The 21,557-nt window shown below is 34.4% G+C and overlaps 1 protein-coding gene across 1 annotated transcript; it reads right to left on the bottom strand.

The window, feature by feature from the left end:
• Positions 1-3,413: 3,413 nt before the first annotated feature.
• Positions 3,414-8,644, bottom strand: LOC133188495 (sodium-dependent glucose transporter 1A-like). The gene is made up of 3 exons (XM_061323944.1): positions 8,377-8,644; positions 7,890-8,178; positions 3,414-5,018 (listed from the first exon to the last, which is right to left on the bottom strand). The coding sequence occupies exons 1-3, from the start codon at positions 8,632-8,634 to the stop codon at positions 3,943-3,945; spliced, it is 1,623 nt and encodes a 540-aa protein (XP_061179928.1). The 5' UTR covers positions 8,635-8,644; the 3' UTR covers positions 3,414-3,942.
• Between the last annotated feature and the right edge of the window lie 12,913 nt (positions 8,645-21,557).

The raw sequence follows: 21,557 nt of genomic DNA, 5'->3' as shown, positions 1-21,557 counted from the left end.
AACTTGAACGTTAAAGGAATTGTCAGTTATAGCCATAGAAAGACAATTATTTTCATAACTTATTTTAAAGCAACACATTTATTGAACAAACATTCATGTCCTTAGTAATGCCTTATCACACTAAGTGAGACATTTTGAAGTTTTGAACTTAACAATGATTCTTTTTTTTCTGTGCACTAGTAATACATGCATGCTACAAAAAATATATCTTTCTAATTACATGGACATATGTCAATACTTCACTAGAATCTTCTCTCACATTCCTTAGTTTAAGAATGATAAAAACATTTGAAGGATATGAAACATTTTAAAATTCTTTAACTAATACATATCTATCTTCCTTATTGATCCTTTTTCAGTCAATAAGGACAGTATCTCCAAATACAAATTCTAAACCTCGTAAAACAAATTGATCTGGAACTCTACTATATACAAAGCTAGCTGCAGAACTCACTGTAGCGTTATGGTTTTATATTTTAGTCTTTACAATACAAAACTAGCTGCAGAACTGTAGCGTTATGGTTTTATATTTTAGACTTTGACCATAACGCTACAGATTCCGTAATGCAAATATTGTGCAATTTACAGCGCAAGATTTTCTGCGAACTTTGGGGATGTATTTCGCCACTCTTCAGCATTGGTCAATCAGCTACTTTTCATTGCCCGATTCTAGACATATTCTATAACCAACCTGTATATCTTATCATCCTCCTAACCCTTTATAGTCGTCTCTACAAACAAATAAACTCGCTTGTTGTGCATTTGTCGTTGGATGGCAAAAAATTCACAACAAGCGAATTTATTGGTCTGTAGAGACGACTTAAAAGGGTTAGGAGATGGATAAAATAGAATATGTCTAGAAAAGTAGTTGATTGACCAATGCTGAAAAGAGTGGCGAAATACATCCCCAAAGTTCGCAGAAAATCTTGCGCTGCAAATTGCACAATAATTGCGTAACGGGATCTGTAGCGTTATGGTCAAAGATGTAAATATAAAACCATAACGCTACAGTTCTGTAGCTAATACAAAACAAGCACCAAAACCCGACTCATCTAAGAAAGTAACTTTTAGAAATTTCTGGATAACAAGTGATAGACAGATAAAAGTACAACTTATATCCCCAATTACCAGTTAGAGTCCAAATGGGAAGGTTATACATTATTGCTTTTTAGACATGCAAAGCCAATCATATTTTGATTCATCAACTATTTTCCTACCCCCTTCTCCCCTTGAATCTTCAAAGTACCGTATAAGCAGAATTTTTTTTAGCGAGGATTCAATTTTGGTATCATAAGCAAGACTGTTGAGGTCCCTAAAATTGAATATCGCTAAAATTATTTCTGTGTAGGAGGTAATACTTGTCTTTATTGGTAGAATATAATCGCTAAAATAACCTCTCACTAAAATTATATATCAATATTTGTGAGCAAATCGCTAAATTTGCGTCTCGCTAAAAATACTTCTTACACGGTAAAATGCTACATATCCTTCATCTATATATGTTATTAATAAAGATTATAAAATTTATTCTAAAAAGATTTATATGACTTTTGCAGACTGTGAAATAATATAGAAGCAGGTTGATAATCAAACATAAGTTACTAAATTCATATATGTTTACAGATACATACACAAAATTCACGGAATCTTGACATGTGATGCCATTGCCTTAAGTATTACATTCTAATAATCTTAATAATTAGCACTGAAAGACACCTCGACTAGATAGGGGACAAGACTGTAAAGTCAATTATACATACTATAAACATATTCCAATACATAAATAAAAAAATATATAGATTTTTGCATGTATGTATAGATATCATTTGTCCCGGTATGATATTAATGATACATATAATATATAATAATAAATTTATAATTTTAAAATTATAAGCCGATCGAGACAGAACAAATTATGATTACATTGTAACTATTTAAAAAAAAAAATAAATCCAGGTAGAGATGTATCTTGGAATAGAATGTCAATAATATTTAACAAAAGCAAGTCTGGCAAAAAGCGACAATAGCTTATGGGCCACATAGCTCACCTTAATCATCCTGGCCCTGCTGTTCTCCATTAGAAGATTTTTCCCCTCTATATTACCTATCCTACATGTATGGCACAAATCATAGTCTCCAGGATTTATGACTTAACTTAAATCTACACAATTTAAGTAAGCTTCAATGTCTTTATATTGTATATTGTATTTATATTATATTAATGCATTGCTTTTCTGGAGAAGATTTTTTAACACCCACACTAGCTTTGCCTTTTCTTGATTACATCATATTTCTTGATAGTGGTGTTCTCTATTTGAATAAAATTGTTTCCCCTTTACCCTAGGATGCTTTGTGGCAAGTTTGGTTGAAATTGATTTGGTGGTTCTAAAGAAGAAGTTGAAAATATTAAAATATAACAATGGGATGGGCAGACAGAAAGACATGTACAGATGGAAGAAATATAATCTTTCATAAGAAAAGTTCACTTGAGCCTTGAGTGGTAGGGGAGATGGTTTAAACAAAATTGAATCTGCACTACCCGTGCATGCTTGCATATTAATATCCCTATCATGATCCGGCCGTTCTTGAAGAGAAAATTTAAAATCATTTCCATGTACAACTTTGATCCGGGAGTAGGGGGGGGGGGCAAACTTAAATCTGAACTATCTGAGGATATCACTTCCTGGCCATCTTTTTCTTGATACAAAGATTTAATCTTTTCCTTGTAAATAATCCCATGTTAAACCGCACTGCTTGAAGATGATTGTAGCTAATATTCTGCTGATCTTGAAAAGAAAATTTTAAATATTTTTCTTTTATATTCACCTTATTCACCCCCTCTGTTGGCCCCATTGAACCCCGGGCCATAATTTGGACAAATTTAAATTAACATCACTTGAAAATGATTGCAATTTAATCTTACTTATCATGACCTTGCTGTTCTTTTTTCCTGTACATTCTAATGTAAAACTTTGATCCCCTATTTATGGTCCCATTGTATCCCCAGGAATCAGGAATTGAACAAACTAATACTGTATTACCTGAGGATGATTGCGTCTTATTATTACTAATTCCGGCTATGTTGTTCACAAGAAATCATTTTTTTTTTCTTGGCAAATATATTCCCATGTAAAACTTTCATTTCCTATGGTAATCCGAACTTACCCCTAGGGGGCTATAATTTGAACAAATTCAAATCAACACTATGACAGGAAGCTTTTCCTTTAATAAGTTAATTATAGTGATAACTTTGACACTATGAAAACTATAGTTAACTATAGTGATAGCTTTGACACTTTGACTTACTATGGTGAAAACTGACATTTTTTATTTAATGTAGTGATCACTATGACACTATAGTGATCACTTTGAAAAACTTTGAAATACTATAGTGATCACTATGACACTATAGCGATAACTTTTAAAACTTTGATGTACTATAGTGATAACTTTGAAACTTTGATTTACTATAGTTAACAATAGTAAACTATAGTTAACTATAATTTACTATCGTATTTTTTGTTAGAGAGTGGTTCTCAAGAAGAATTTTGACTCCACCTAATTTTTCCTAATTTTGAATTTACTCCCCCTCACCTTGGAAAAGGTTGTTGCACTTCTATTGAATAATCTAAATTCCTTTCACCCGAGGATACTTAATGAGAAAACTGGATGGAATGAGCCTAGTAGTTCTTGAGAAGAAGACAAAATTGTGAAAAGTTTACGACAACAAAGACAACATACAAAAGAAAAATTTCCATCAGAAAAGCTCACAAGAAACATTGGCTCAGGTGAATTAAAAACCAAACTCCCTCAGGAAATTAAATTGTAGTGCTATGTGAATTTGGTCTCCTTAATCTAAATACCTGATGGGAATAAAATTTGTTAAATTAAGGATCGAGTGAAATTTTCAGATAGTAGATTCCGTTTTCAAAAAAAAAAGTTTTATTTGCGTTCACTTTCAGCAATAATACTCCTGCACTCAATGTGTTCATGATCTTCTGAATGAATTTCGATTTTGACTTCTTTGAATGTGTTCTTGGCTAGTTTGATTCTGTTGGCAAATATCCATGCCAAGAAAAACACTATCAACATTATGGCAGACTCCCCTAACATAATATAAGTGAACCACATAGGAGTGGAATTGTCCATCAAAAATCCTATAATAATAGGATTTATCGTTGACCCTGCAGAAGATGCAATAAGAAACAAAGAAGCTATAAATCCTGTGACTGGGAGAATAGATTCCTCGGTCCACGAGAAAATAGACGGGAAAATGATGGACATCGAAAATCCTATAAGTCCTGTAGAAATCCAAATCCCTTCATAAAACTTGAACTGAGCAGTCAGGAAAAATCCCAGAAATCCCAGGAGTAGAAATATGCTGAGAAAGATAATCATTCTTACAGTTTTAAAGCTGTGGGCCAGGAATATGCCAAGAAATCGTCCAGCTGTGAAACTCGCCCAAAATACGGCAGTTACTACAGAGGCTATGTATTTGGTCCACTTTAACTCACTGACACAAAAAGTAGCAAGAAAATTATTAAACCCATCTTCCATGGCACAATAAAGGCCCATGAAGAGCATGATGATGACCAGCATTAGCACCTTCATTCCTCTTGATAATTTCTCTATATTTCTCTCTTTGTTTTCATCTTCATTTTCAGGCTTCTGCTTTATCATGTTTTTTGGTCTTTTCGATGTGCAAGCAAGAATATATAAAGGGACAGTTGCTGTGATTGCAAGAAAAGCTGTTATGGAGAAAGGAATAAACAGTCTGGATTCCGTCTCGGACAAGTCTGAAAACCCCCAGTCTGTCGAATTGCCTACACCAGGGTTGGAAATTACACTAGCATTTTGTAAGACATTTCTCTGGTGTTGAGTGTTATTTCTATCTGGTGCCAAAAATGGGGCCGTTACAAATGGTGAAATTGCTCCCCCAATAGCATAGGCAAAATGTATACTCTGGAAAAACGATTTACCATCAGCTCTCCACAGACTTATTAAAAGGGCATTACCAGCTGAAAATTAAAACATTCTTCTTAAAAAGGTTTTACTCAAGAAAAAATTATATATATTAAAAGCAATAGAGTTTGGAAGAATTATTATCATATTAACAGTAAAGAAAAACGTACAACATTTCAACACTTTATAAATGAATTCCAGACAATAAATTAAAGGTCAAGTTTTGTGACATCAGAGACAACTGCTTCTTCAAAAACAATGGAACTCGTAAATTTTCATATCTTTTCATTGATCATCTGAAAACTTGTTTTGTAACAAAACATTCTGTTTCTACACAAGTACTACAAGGTTGATACCGGTATCAAAAGATTTTTGAGTTACTCATTGAAATATCTAGTTTTCGGAAACCAGGTCTTCCAACAATCAGTTGGAATTTCATGGGTACCAATTCTGTCCCGTTATTAGCAGACATGTTTTTTATTCTTATGAAGCAGGGTTTCTACATTAAATGTAGAAGTCTCTTTTTTGTGGCCTTAGATTCGAAATTTAGATACATTTATATCGACGACGTTTTATCATTTTCACTCCTACTTTGATTCAATATATCCCACTGAGTTAGAAATACTAGTAAACAAAAACGCAGAATCTCTCACATTTGTTTCATATTTGGATATTTTTACTAGAAAAAGACATTATGGCAAAGTAGCAACTCAGTTTATGAGAAACGCGATGACTTCATCTCTTTTACCGTCAACTTCCTTTATTTATGTAGGAAAATACCATTATCGCCTGCATATGGAGTTTATATCTCCCAGTTGAACTGATACGCAAAAGCATGTTCTACATATGAACTATATCTTAAACGGGGCAGATTATTGACAAATAAGTTATAAGATAATAAGATACAATATGAAAATCTCTTAAGTTTAAATTTCGCATATCTTATGGTCGATGCAATGACCTTCTTTGCAAACATAATCTGTTTTAAGGTAGAATGTTGACTGAAGTCTTTCATACAAATTGTTAGGCCATAATTTTCACATTGAATTGTCTACGAATTTTTTTCGTTTACCTAGTCATTACAAGGGGCACGCGGTAGGTATGACCGGTCGACAGGGAATGCTTACTCCTCTATCGCACCTGATCACACCTCTGTTTTCAGAGGTCCAAGTTGGTTCTGCTCACAATTTGTATTTCTGAGCATGATCACTTATCGCTATCTTCACATTTTATATCCATGATGAAGAAAGTTTGGCTGCAAAGTAAAAAGGAAAAGTTACGTTTAAAAGACTTTACATAAACAAAGTCAAAATAATATATTCAAATCCCTGTTACCCCTGCAACTGACTGTTAATAATATTGTTGGATGTGTTGTGTTAAATGATGGAAAAATTAACTATTTACCTGAAAACTTCATAATAGCCATAAATCTTGATAATTATCTTGATAAGAAGTCCCTCTTCAAATAAGTCCTAATTTATCGCCCTCTTTTAGAGTTGTGAATAATTAATGTCATTTTTAGATTGGGAGTAGAACTTATGTTAGGTACTAGTAATCATACAGTAGGAGGCGAAAAGTGTTGAGTAAAAAATGGCGTCAGGTTTGACGTTTCAAACACAATAAAGACAACTCGAAAGACTTACTAGGAAAAACACGAAATAACTCATCTCAATATTTAGTAAGGTGACCCTTCAATCTTTTGACCTGCTGTATTCTTCGAGGAAAAGAATGATAAAGGTATTTGATGTAATTTAAGTTAATGTCCTATCTTAAGCGTATGTGGAAAAGTTCGTCAGTGGAATTTATATTGAGTATCTGTGACTACAGTTTTCTTTTCATAAAGAGAATCATTTTAATGATAGTGTAATGTAAATGGTGTTACTAAATTTGAATTTGTCGCCATTAGTTGGCAAGTTACGTTGACTTCCGCTCTGAGGGTATATAAACGTCATACCGCTACAGTACAGTACAAAAGACATGCATTGTTCTTGTCAAATAAAATCTATTGCACGGAGAAAGTGTGAAACTTTTAAGTGTCTTATGCAGCTCCTGCTCGTACTACACAGCTTTTGAAATTATATTTGCAGAAAAATATCTCCGAAAGGAAAAGGATGAGAACACATGGAGAAGAAACGGAAAAATCAAGAAGAGGCGGAAAGAAGAAGGACCGGGAATGGGAAGGTGCCTACTATGTTTACGGAGTGCTAAATAACCAAAAATGCTATAAAACATGTAAGGAAAAAGTAAGACCATATTGCGTCACCACAAGCCATAAAAGTCCAATACACCTAAGGAAAAGGAACGGGTATCGCACTTCCAGCGGGAATTCTTGAATACTCGTGAGTCGTTTGCACATCTATCTTATATAGACTGCCTCACATCTCTCATTTTTAAATGCCACGCGTGGCGCAGTGGTTATAGCGTCTGCTCTAGAGTCGCGAAGTAAGGAGTAGATCCTTACGTCGCGGGTTCGAATACACTGCGGGACGTGGTGATCGGTCCTTCGGATGAGACCGTATAAACCGAGGTACCGTGTCGCAGTAAGTGTTGGCACGAAAAAGATCCCTCATTGCTCAATGGCCTGAGTGCCGAGTACACATGTAGTATAAATTTGCAGCCCTCCACCGGCAAGTTGTGGTGTCTCCATATGAGTGAAAAACTCTCGAGAGGGACGTTAAACAACAAAAAACAAACGACACTTTTGCGGAGATCACGCCACACTAACGTTGTTCTAACACCCACCTTACAAACTGCTTGCGACCTATTTTCCCATTTCTACCTCCATGGTCTGTACAATTCTTATCTACGACGAAACACGCAAAAGGCATGGTTCAAAAGACCCTGCGGCCAGATATGACTGAGGCTTAAAGCACTATAAAATTCAAAGTAACGATAACATTTATCTTTTATGTATAATTGGTACTTACTTGTGTCTAGTCCTCCCCCAGCCATTCCTTTTAACACGTGAATGCCAATCATCAGTTCATAAATAGAACACCATGGTATCAAAACAATAATGACAGCCAATGCTAAAGTAGAAGAGGATACACAATAAGTCTTTTCCTTCATTTTGTCAAAAATCAGTCCTGATATTATGGAACCTACAAGGTATCCCACAGAATGACCAGTCATGAAACCAGAGGATTCCTTCAGTGATGCATTTGTGATGATCCGTAAGTCCAGAATAGATGGACCAAACTGACCATATGCCCAACCCTTTGAAAAAATCGATAATATAACAATATTGGAACAATAAATACATACACGTATTGTAATTCACCCACCCCCTACATATTTATTTTGAAAACAAAAAACAAAACAAAACTATATATATATATATATATATATATATATATATATATATATATATATATATATATATATATATATATATATATATATATATACACTCACCAAAACAAAAAAGCTCCATGTGATTCCTAGTGAAATAAGGTATTTTTCTCTGTATATGGCATTACTTTTGAGTTTGGTTAGTATACTTCCTTTTTTATCTTTCAGAGAAATTGAGTGGTCTTGACAATTTTCCATGCCATTCTTCATTACTTGTATACCATTTCCACTGGCTTCTCCTTTGGTAAAAGGAGTTTTTTCATCATCACTTTTGTGCTGCAATTTTTCATTTTGGTTTATTTCTCTGGTGGCTGACCCCATGTTGCCTCAGGTATCTGGAATTTCTAAAGTGTATTTTTATAATATGAAAAATGTGGAGATAACGAACAGTATTCGAGCTCAAAAGTCCATTAAACATTACAAAATAGGAGCAGAGCAAACACGGACCTCTAAGACATCAGAGGTGGGATCAGGTGCCATGGAGGGGTGAGCACCCCCTGCCTACCGGTCACACCCGCCGTATGCTCCTTGTCATGATCGGGAAATAATGGAAAAATCCGTCGACAATTCAGTGTGTAAATAGTGGCCTAACAATTAGTATGAAAAAAGTCAGTCAGACTTGTGCAAAGTATTACAAGAATGAATAAATACTATAAAATCACATATTTTCATGGGGTCAATTTTTCGTGGTTTGAGGAAAAAATACTGGTACGCGGGGACTTGATTTTGTGATTGAAGACGTATAGCGTTGTCTTCTTTACAATTTTTACACTTCGTGGAGGACATCTTCATACCTCGAAAACAATGAAAATTAAACACCCACGAAAAAAGTATGTCTGTTTATGATGATATAAATCACTGCTACTGTCAAGCTCAGAAGACAAATATTCATTTCGCATCCACAAACTTAAAGGAAGTAATAAACCAAAACTTCAAATTAGAATGCTGAATTAAATATTTAAAGACATAATGATAGCATGATCAAAGACTGATGAAAATGCTTTCTAGATTGCCCGAGAAAAACACAATCTGAAACAAGTCATAGTTTGAGGCTAAGAAAAACACTTCATTGCAGAGGGGATGTCAGCAGACCCTAAAGAAGATCAATGCTATTAAATCACCTGCAATTCCTTAAAATGCAGGTGAACGTGTAGTCCTCTTTGAATAGCCAACTACATTTGCCATTCCATACCAAACTTTACAGAAATTATAGCTATGCTACGTATTTTCACCAACCAGAACACCACTTGGCATCGGGACAAAAAAGATCTATCCGCATCTTATGAAATGAAAGACAAACTAAGCACCGATGTTATTATTTTCATCCTGCAAAGAGGACAAAACTAATGGTTGATGCGAGTCTCGTGGGACTTGAGTAGCACTCACTCAAAATGGAGGGATTACGTACGCAAACAATTTCTCTCTCTCTCTCTCTCTTTGATGTGGAAATACCTATATAGAAAGGGAAGTGATAGCAATAGCATGGGGAATTGAACACTTTCACTTCTATTTCTTTGGAAAAGAGTGCTTACTAACTACTGCTGACAAACCCTTGTATATAATTATCAATAAACTTATGATCAGAGCAAACTCCTGACAGAAAAAACAGATGGAGGTTGGGGGTAAGATTCATATGACTATCAGGCGCGGATCCAGGAATTGAAGTTGGGGGGGAGGACGCAGAAAGTAGGCAGGGGGTCTGGGGGCCGCCTTGAGGCCCCCAGTGGGGGCCCAGGGGGCGAAGCCCCCGGAAACCCCTGGATTCTAGAGATTTTGTAGGGTAAAAATGAGGTCTACCAAGTAGACATTTTTACATTTTCTTGACGAAACTATGATTTACGCTAACTTTGACAGTTTTTTTTGGGGGGGGGGGGCGCCGGGTGCGCCCCCCCCCCTTAAATCCGCCACTGACTATACTGTTGAATATCGCTCTTAGAAAGAAGTCTGACTATATTTTCATGCATTCCATGAGATCAGAAAACACGTTTCTACGCTCATAGATAACAGAGGCATACTTGAACTTTTTCTATCTACAGCAAAACTAACGGTCCTGACACTTAAACAGATTACTAGTACTACCAACAATGACCGAATCATTGAAAAAGTCGTATCAAGAATGCTGATATGAGAATGGAAACCGACTCTGAAAATCCGGTCGTATTTTTGCATTCCAGATAAATTGATTATCGCATCAACAGAATATGGCAGCACACTACTATTCGAAAACAAAGATTACAGAGCTCACCCCAACAAGTATTCTCTTTAAGTAAGACAATGTCCCACACTTAATAAATAATCTTGTTGTCTGCATCCCTAGATGCAACATTTATGCAAATTTTTGTCCAGGTAGGGCTTGCAGTTACTTGGAAATGGACTTGTCCTAAAATGTATACTGGTCACTCCTCCAGAAATGCAGGCCAGATCTAGCAAACAAAGCAAGTCTGTAAGTGTGTATCCCTTGATCCATCACCCATACTTGTTTGCTCAAAAAGCTTAACCTAGTCAATCACCCAGAAAGCCTAGGTCAGATCCAGCATCCAAAAACTTTGAACTCACTTATCCAGAAATATAGGTCAAAACCAGCATCCGAAGCACATCTGGTAGTGTGCATAACTGTTCTTTTTTAGTCAGATACTTCGTGTGTCTTTGCGTCACTCCAAGATAAATGTGATAGACATTACTTATTTTGAACTCCATGCAACATGACATCCCTTTGCAGCAGCTACATATTGAAAGGAACTCTACGGTGAAGATTGCCAGATATCACAGAAATTGAGACAGCTGTTCAGAAATATTTTTTAAAGAAACTATACCTTTGTAACACCTGGACAGTTCCGCAGGTTAGAGCCGTCAGACCACACATGTATACGTAGTTCCGTAAAATTTCGAACCCGATCAATATTGTTGATTCCTTATAGATACACTGAATATTATAAAGCAACAGTAATATAATTTAAAATATAAAGGAAAAACAAACAAAAAGTCAAATGTAAAATTTAAACAATGGTTGAAGAATTTAAGTGGCATAGACATAAATTCTAAACACGGCATTCTGTGTAAACATAGGTAAACGTTTTACCGAACTCGAGCTTGGTGTAAAATGCGGAGAATGGAGTCTCCAAAATGGAGTGTCAGAAAGTGCAAGAGCCGGAGCCTCGCATCTCAATTTCAACACATTTGCCTGTTTTATCTTTCAATCATTTTAGAAACTAAATTCAACTGGGTTATTTGTAGGGCTCTCCATCAGTGATTATATGTGCCTGTCAAAATTAATTACTAAGTCTAGATATATTGTCGTAATTTTTTTTTACTGCAGATAATTTTGTCATGGGTAAACCACGACAAGAAGAAACAATAAAATGTCAACTGAAAATGAGATTTAGCAAAAAATAACGACCTAGAGATATTTCAACAACAAAGGGGAGAGGCAATTTCAAATTGTGTTTCTTTACATTAATGTATTTTTTTTAATTTCATGTTTATTAATACAGTTTTCCCTAGAGGTTTCGGTGATCTAGCCCTTAGCAGTTAAATTTTTGCTTTTCAGATATTTGATACCTATACTAATAAAATCTGTCAAGACTTCATGGGTTACTGTGAGATAGCAGCATGAAACATAAATCTTACAGAAGTTTCCATTGCACTCAGCGTCTGTTATCTAACAAAATTTAAATCAAAAGCAGAAGCTGCATGTGCCTCATTTGTTTCTCATATCTAAAGGTCATTTTTGGGTTTCATTTTGTTGTTTCTTGATCATGTTGCATTCTCATTCTTTATAGGAAAAAAATAACAACAATTATTGCTCAGAACTCTCTAATATAAGAATCAGTTTATTTACTGAATCTTTAACTAATTATTTTTAATTTTTCTAAAATGTTTTTGTGTCCAGTATATAATTGAGATGATATTTCTGAGTGAATAATGACATTACGGCACAGTTCAAACATCGGACATTGTCTTCGACAACAATAATAATTCAGACGGTAATAGGTGTTTTGTAATGAGGCCGATACTCTCTGTATCTTTGAATTAGGGCTTAGATACTTCCTGTGATAATAATGCTTTAGAACAAGGTCATTTGGTGGTTTAACTTATCTTAAAATTGCTGTCCACATCCATCGCACTTTTTAACCAAACCAGCAAGAAATGTGAGATGAAATGGTTGTTCTAAATTACTTTTTTCTGAAATAGCGTAATCCATTACTTCTAGATCTGTAAAAGTCTTATTGTTTCTACCTTTCCTAAATGGCGTTCCCTTTCGTTTCTGGCCCATATTCCTAGGCATTCCTGTTAGGGAAATTACTGTTAGATTTCTTTCATTTCTATTGTATTTCTTCGTATACTGTTGTATGTAATCCATTAATAAATTACAATAAAATTCTGTCGCAATTGTATGTTCACAAAGTTTGTAACAGTTGTAGCGGTGGCATTTGATTTCACGCGTGAATAAGGTTGTGCATTTAGATTTGTACACTTTAAATGGATCACATCTTTGATTTTTATTGAAGACAAAAAATAAATGTAGATTTGTCATCACACCCAGGCATTTGAACGATTCCATTTGCAGACTGAAAAATAACTTTAGCATCTTGGACGATGCGTTCAAGTATTGGAAATGGAATGTTGGTTATATCTGTGAAATCAGAAGAAGGATATGAGGTGAATAAAGACTGGGCAGCATCTTCAACAGGCCTATTTTCTACCACTTTTTCTTCTCCTTTTGATCGAAGAGGTTCTCGGAGCATTCTATCAATAAAATATTTATCCTATTATTTATTACATATAGTCGATATTTACTCATAATATTAACAATTACTATTTTGAAATATTGTAGCTTTGAAGAGGAAAGATGTCTAATGTATTAAACTTTAATTTTTTAGTGTAATTTAACATTCTAGTACTTACTTTTCAAATACAGCCTCTCTTTGCTTCACATACTTTCGCCAGTAAATATCTTCAATAAATTCCAACTGCTGATATTCAGTTTTCAATCTGTATTCACCCTTTCTTATCAAAGCTAATTTTACTACTGTTTCTTGTCGTTTTACAATTTTTTCCAGAGAGATGACAAAGTCTTTCTCACTCATCTTTAATTTTCCCTGCTCAGTCTTTCTAAGGTCTCCTTTGATGATCGCATTCATACACTCATTTGCATTTTAGCTGTATGGTTGAGAGGGGTAGCCAAGTCCAGCCAAACTTCGTTTATCTGCATTCATACAATTTTTTATCAGATCAGCTTTATGTTCCAAGAAATAGTTCAGAAATGATGATCCGCTGGAATGACGAGACTTCCACTCATTTTGTAAACTAGACAATTTTTGATCAAATTCCTCTGGACTCATGGAATCAACAAAACCCTTGATTTTACTTTCATGAGATATTTTTCCAAATATATCCTCCATGTATAATTTAGCATCTTTATTTTAGAATTCCAAGTTCTTTTAATTTTTTTTCAATGTTGTCTTGCATGTGAATATCACATAATAAGTGTTTTGCTGATGTAAAACAAACTTCGAATGCATCTGATAATTTTGTATCTCCATCAGTCCCAAACACTTTAATTTAGAGATTTCATTTCAGGACATATTTGCAAGACTGAAGAAGAAAGTTTGAAATAACTATCGAAGTTTTTTCCCAGGTGTATTAAAATCGGCCCAATCATCACAGGTTCGGTTTTTTGGTTAATAACATGGTATTTCGATATGTTGTAAATGTAACAAAAAAGCTCCAATGTTAAAAGTTGTATCTACTCCTAAAACAGAAAAATTCTTAAGATTTGTACAATATCTCTGTATTTGTCTTATTTGTCGATCAGTAGCCATGAACACTGTAAATTCAGGCACACAACATACTTCGCTGACAAAGATGTTTTTAACCTTTTCTTGTGACTTTGCTAAATCCATAAGCTTTTCTATGGAATCATGATTTTTGTTTTCGGAATTTCTAGCAAAATTTCTTATTTGCTGCCTGTCTCTTGGTATATATGCACCTTACAATGCGTTTTCAACAACACCTTGATCTTCAACTATTTTGTTGAATACTGTCTTTGGTTTCATTTTATCATCATTTATCAAACATTTAATTTGCTGCATTATTGTTTCATTTGCTCGCCTGTAGTTTTCATTTTTTTATTGTTCTTATGAGGAACGGACTGAAAAGAATTGGATTCCTTAACGAAACAGTATTGAACAAATACCCGATCAAGTACAGTTCCATCAGCTTTTTCAAGATGTATGACAATTCTGTGTAGATCAGGTTGTGTACTGTTCACAAATTTATGTCGAATTGATTTCAGTACTAGACAAGCTTTCAAATCATCTTTCATTTCACTTGAAATGTCGTAACCAATGTCATGAATATCGAAAGTATTTGTTTGCTTTCCAGTTTGTTCCATCACATAAAACATTTTTCCAATGGCCAGTGAATTTGATACTGTATACAAATGAAATGTTTTTATTGATATGTGATGGAATGTTTTTGGCTATGTTATTTTCATCTTGAATACTAAATAAAGTTTGCACAGCTTATTTTGTGTCCACGCCCTTTAATGATCTCATAAATTGGCATTAAGGGGTCGTTTTGAAAGTATACATTCTCGGACTCAAGTGAGAATGGAAGTGCTTCTAGTGATGGTGATGATGATGATGATGGTAGAGGTTAAGAAGTTGGATCGGGAACTTCAAAGAGTGGGGAATCAATACTAGGTATGGAGTCAGACTCACTTCCAGACTCAGAGGAAATAGCTATACTAGTATATGGATTCCTGTAATGAAGAGTCTTCTTCTCTAAGCAGCTGTCGTCTATCTTTTTTTCAGGGATGAGGGTGATGTATATGTTAAATCTGATGGTTCGCTGATTGTGAAAGGTGATTTTTCTGGTGATGATAGGATTTCGATGATCTCATCAATATCCTCATCAATAACCTTTGTTACATCAATCCTCCTCTTCAGTGTTGGGTTCTTCAGTCTATTTCTTATTGGAAGTCTATATATTATTACCAAAAGATAATAATTTTGATGCTGTTTTTGTTTCATTCAGTCTCTGCTGTCTTAAAAAAATTCAATTAAAAGTAAAGCTGTTCCCCCTTGTTGACATGTGAGGGTCATTAATTTTTTCACTGTTTCCTATGTATTTGTTTCTCATTTTGTGTTTTATAGACTTTATAAACATATTTCATAAGTTACTGTCAAATGGTCATCACAAAATTGGGTTGAGAGATAAAATAGAGTTTCATTCAGTCAACTTCAAAGGACGTTTTTTAATTGTTTGGATAATGTGACTAACAAGTTCTCACGGAATATCGGAAAATAAGATGACAGATTTAACAAATAAGTGCTAAATTTGCAACAAGCATAATGCTCCACCTCTTGCATCATCTGACTCAAGAGGCTCCACCTCTTGCACTTTCTGACACTCCTCCGCATTTTACACCAAGCCACAGATAAAACGTGTAGTACACCGTATTCTCATTTTAAGACTTAGAAGCTTAAAACCCTGTCAGTTGATGCACTGTTAGTTGATGCATCTTGGGCTGGGGGAAAAGTAATTTCCAGCAGTAGATAACTTTGATCTTATTTTAGAAATATATAGCTATCCAAGTAAAATATTTTCCGGGTCACATCCTTCACACTGAGACCTAGTACAATTCATCTTTTATTGACACTTTGATAAAACTTGGAACAACTTGTGTATTCTTAAACACATACTAACGATTACAACTGAGCGACTCGAATACACCAGGACATTAATTAACGCAAAGTCCGGAGACAATTGAAATTATACAATCTTAAGTTCTTGCTTATTGTATCCTTGGTTAACTTTATTTTAAAGAAATGGCCTAACAATTAGTATGAAAAACATCAGTCAGCATTTTACTTAGTGATAGGTTGTATTTGCTGACAAGGTCATTGTCAATAACTTACCTCGTTTTAGAAATTGTTCATACGTAGAGCATGCTCTTGCGTATCGAGTCAGCTGAGAGATATAAACCCCATATGCAGGTGATGATGGCATATTGCTGCATAAGTAAGGGAAGTTGACGATTGAAAAGTTAAATTCATCACGTTTATCATAAAGCTTTCTTGTTAGATTACCATTAACGTCTTTTTCTGGTAAAATGTCCAAATATGAAACAGATGTGTCAGACTCTGTGGTATCTTTTATTTCAAGCTCACTGGGATATATCGTGTCGACATATGAATGGAACTAAAGTCAAACAGGCAGATCCAATAGCTTAAGAAGATGAAGAACTGCTTTGGGAAAGAGAAATACAAGGAAACAAGTCTGTAGAAACTCCAACATACACTTTTTTTTCATATGTGTAAACTATTCGGGCTGTGAGAATTTGATGAGCATGGAGACCTGACATGTGCAAACGTTACCATTGGAGAGGATGGACGAGGTAAATATATACATATTTTCGGCCATTCAAACAAGACTTTTAAGGGAGAACTTGCCCACCTATCGATATTCGTCACTATTATCAACCAGGTATGTCAGATAAAACGTACCGTGGTATTTTCTATATACATGTTTATTGATATTAAATTGTTTCAATTATATATGGAATGTTTGAAACTACAATCTACATTGATAGACGTACCGTAGTATTTCCCGTATACATATGTTTATTGATATTAAACGTTTCAATTATAATGGAATGTTTAAAACTACAACCTACATTGATGAATATGATTTCATTTTTGTTACTTTTTTAAAGGAGATGAATGCATGGCCGACTTTCCGCCAGTATCTCAATGCATTCGGAAACGACGGCGAGTTTTACTGACTTCCCCTTGCAATGAACCCTATTCGATATGATGCACAAATTGGTGGTGTAAACAAAATTAAGACCTTCATGAAAATCATCAGTAAAAAAGAGGACCTCGTTGGAAACTTTACTAATCACAGTGGCAAGTGCACTTGTTCTAGTCAGTTATATGGCACAGGCCGTAGGAAGCAATTTCAGTTGGGGGGGGGGGGGGGGGGTACAGCCAAACATTTTCAGTTGAGGGCACTGTTGCAACCACTATATAACGTTCACTATTGAAATAATCATTTCAATAGTGGTTGAAAGTGCATTTCAAAACCCAACACAGGTTGCAACCACTATTGAAATAACGTTTACTATTGAAACAATAATTTCAAAACCTAAATTAGGCTGCAGCCACTATTGAAATAATGTTCACTATTAAAATAAAGATTTCACTAGTGATTGAAATAAAGATTTCAATAGTGATTGAATTAATGATTTTAATAGTTCAATACCCAAACAACATTGCAAGCCTTATTGAAATAACCCCGCTCTTGAAAATAAATATATATAAAGATAAATTCTTCATTATGTTTCCCAACATAATGAATTAATTTATTGAGTTTAAAATATGATATATAATTCTATGTTTTAATTTCTGTCTAGAAATACTATTTATATCTGTGATTTAAGTGATCTAGTAATTTTAAGTAATTTTGGTATACAAGGTTCATCATTGCTATTAATTGCAGAAAATGAAAGTTTATAAAAACAGATAGTTTTAGAAATTAGAATATCTACATCTAAAAAAAACGAAAGAAGAAATCTATGTGACATCTATGTGTACAAACTTTCTGATGAAAATATGGTTATTTTTAATCAATAGGATATAGAATAGAAGTAAATTCTCACTTATTTATATATACATTGAAATCAACTATTCGGGAAAACCTTGTATAAGCATTATAATATGAGGTTGTTATTTCAATAGTGGTTACACATATAAAACCGCTGTTGAAATAATTACTTCAGTAGTGATCACTACTTCAATAGTTGATAGATTGTTACAACCACTATTGAAATAATGACTATTAAAAAATATTTCAATAGTAGATGTTATTTCAATATCGGTAGTATTAATGCAACCGCTATTGAAATAACGATCACTAATGAAATAATGATTTCAATAGTGGTCATTATTTTAATAGCGGTTTTATATGTGTGACCACCCACTATTGTAATACATGTAATGCTTATACAAATTTCCCTTTAAGTTCTGTTTTTTAATGTCTTGAGAAGTAGATGTTGGATTTACTATCCATATTTGTAGTGTAGGCAAGCCCATGAATATATGCGAGAATATAACCCTATTGTATATTCTTTTTATTAAAAATAACTATATTTTCATCGGAAAGTTTGTGCACATAGATGTCAGTCTTCTTCTTTTTAATGTAGATGTTCTAATTTCTACTATTATGTGTATTATGATCCTTTCCTTTAAAATCAATGGCAAAGATGAACAATATTTACCAAAATTACTTAAAACTTGCATATATTGATTGATTGTCTGTTAGCTTTTTCCGAGTCGGCCAGATTCAGGGAAAGCTTGCATGCTTTGTTTGAATTCAAGGTACGTCAGTTAAATAAAAAATGTCCGTGTATTAATGGAAATTTATAGAAAAGAAAGGAATACATAAATTTACACGTCATATTTTAAACTCGATAAATATTATATATTATGTTGGAAAAAGTAATGGACAATTCATCCTTATATTTTTTGCAACAGTGGATTTATTTCAGTAAGGCTTGCAATGTGGTTTTGGTATTGAAATCATTGCCAGCAACTATCATAATAATTATTTCAATCACAACTGAAATCTTTATTTCAATCACTAGTGAAATCTTTATTTCAATAATGAACATCATTTCAATAGTGGTTGCAGCCTGGTTTAGGTTTTGAAATGCATTCAAAACCTCTATTGAAATCATTGTTTCACTAGTGAACGTTATTTCAATAGAGGTTGCAATCTGTGTTCGGTTTTAAAATGCATTTTCAACCACTGTTGAAATAATTATTTCAATAGTGGTCGTTATTTCAATAGTGGTTGCAACAGGGCACTATCAACTAGCAAAACTCCTTGACAAGCAAAAAAAAAAACAAAAACAAAAAAAAAACCCGGGTTCCTACGGCCATGTAGCGCTGGAATGGATGAACATGCGATCATGGAGAGAACAGGTCATAGGTCGGAGAGAGCAGTGCGGAAGTACAAACGATCATGCCCAGAGGCAGCTGAGAATGGGAGTAAAATACTAGATCCTCCCGCGACGAAAGTATTGAATAGACAATCACCCTATGACGAAATAACGACAACCAAGAAACTATGTGTGCTGAACATACGCTGGATAAAGTTTTTGTGGTTCTGGAGTCTAGCAGCAATTCGTCAAAAAAAATTGACAAAGGGGCAATGACGGATTTGATCAACCAGTTTCAGTTTGAAAACTGTAAATTTTCATTCAATTTTTGAGACAAAAACACACTTATGACCATGTTGCGCATTGCAGGAAAAAAAGTTAAAAATTAATTTAAGTTCTTGATCATACATGACTAAACATATATCAACTTTTTTTTTGGTTGATAAAGAAAATATAAATATTGTTTGTTTGCACTTCTTTTTTACATTAAAAGCGTGAGATATTACGTTATCATATTGGAAGTTAACGCATGCTTGATTAAGCTCCACCATGAGCGGATCCAGGATTTTTTTCCAGGGGGTTTTGTCCACCCCAGTCAAAAAAAAAAATCCAACCCAGACATTTGTTGACAAGCAAAAAAAAAAAAAGAAAGTAAACTCGCCACCCAAACGTGAAAAACCTGTATCGGGGGGGGGGGGGGGGGGGTAGTCGTTGACTTAACACAGGTCCGCGTTTTCGAGGGGGGTCTGCGTTTTCTAGGGGGGGTCTAAGGTCACTTTTTACCTGGTTTAGTATATAAATTTAATAACTCTGCTAATTCCAGGGGGGTCCGGACACCCCCCCCCCCACCCAACCCCCACCCCTCTAGATCCGCGCTTGCTCCACCCCTTTCATTTAAATATAGGCAACTTTAAAAACAATTTATGAGAACAGCCAGAAGCGTACAAATAACAAAAATGGTATTTTTACCAATTCCAGTAAGGTGGGTTTCACATGTTATTACCAACGAACAGAAAAGAAATAATTTTCAAAAATACTCAAAACTATTGAAAATATTTAAAATATACATGGACACTGACAGTATAAAACCGAGTTCGTCACAGGTGAGGAAACTTTGGTGCTTTTTTTCCACTCAGATAGAAAAGTGATAAAATTAAGTCTGAAAGAATACTATAAACTACTGTCAAAAGACTCCTGACGGCGAAGAAGTGTCATATGCCATAATTTATTCGCAATAGGATACTGTAACCGTACTTATATTAGCGATCGTCAAAGTTCAGCACCTTTGGAGCTGGTTCTTGTCCGCTAATTAAAGTACACGCTAATATATGATTACCTGATAAATCAAATACATTAAAAACCTTGGCTCCAAAAGCGCTAATTTATCATTTGTACACTAATCATCTAATGAGAAAGTTTGCGCTAAATTTTGAGTACAGTAAAACTCGTTTAGTACGAACACGGATATAGCGAATTCAAGGATAATTATAGCGAAGTTTTTCTTGGTCCTCGGCAAAATTCTTAGCAATTCTTTGTAAAATTTTACGGTTATAACGAACTCTAATATAACGAATTTACGGATATAGCAAACTGATTTTGAGTCCCGTAGAGGTTTAAGATAATGAAATTTACATATTTTATAACGAATTTTCAAAGATATCAAAATTTGATATATTGAACTGACTTTATTTTCGCTAAGTATTTGTATATAAAATTAAATTCATGATAATAAAACCTAAGTTATCCAAGGTTTGTTTAATAATAATTTAATTCTGTTTGTATTCTAGCCTCTGGTTGGTTAATATTCAAAAAGGAACACAAATTATTTCTGTATAACCTGGTTTGGTATGGGGACACACCCCCTGACAACCAGCTGAATCATCTGTATCCATGCAATCCTCTCATTCCAGTCTTCGGGATTCATGGAAAATTCCAGATTTAATAAATGTACATTTAACCTCAAACAGTAACTCGACCTTACCACATGTAAACAAACAACATGGCTGCTAGGTCTATGTATCAGTTTTTACCTCCCCTCGCTTCCGATCACTTCCGTTACTACGGTTGTATTATTGAGCGGTAAATTTGAACTTATAAATAGCAACGAAATTTTGCACCCAGAGTTGTTTAATGATTTTAAAATTAAAATAATTGCTTCCCTAACGTATTCGGTGGTAATACTTGAAGGAAAAAGTGTATATTGCGAATTCGCTATATTTAGTTATACGAATTCGTTATACAGATATAACGAATTACGGATATAGCGAATTAAATTCACAGGTCCCCGGGACTTCGCTAT

Source organism: Saccostrea echinata, unplaced genomic scaffold (assembly GCF_033153115.1).
Source record: "Saccostrea echinata isolate AGI-Se365-2 ecotype Australia unplaced genomic scaffold, CSIRO_AGI_Sech_v1 ptg000016l, whole genome shotgun sequence".
Classification (NCBI taxonomy): domain Eukaryota; kingdom Metazoa; phylum Mollusca; class Bivalvia; order Ostreida; family Ostreidae; genus Saccostrea; species Saccostrea echinata.
This window is presented reverse-complemented; position numbering and strand designations above follow the sequence as displayed.

Bases quoted from the DNA above. Each gene is read 5' to 3' on its own strand.
- LOC133188495 (XM_061323944.1), bottom strand. From the start codon at position 8,634: ATGGGGTCAGCCACCAGAGAAATAAACCAAAATGAAAAATTGCAGCAC. The intron at 8,179-8,376 runs GTGAGTGTATAT...ATTTTTTCAAAG, and splicing joins CATGGAGCTTTTTTGTTTTG to GGTTGGGCATATGGTCAGTT. The intron at 5,019-7,889 runs GTAAGTACCAAT...TTTAATTTTCAG, and splicing joins TGGGGGAGGACTAGACACAA to CTGGTAATGCCCTTTTAATA.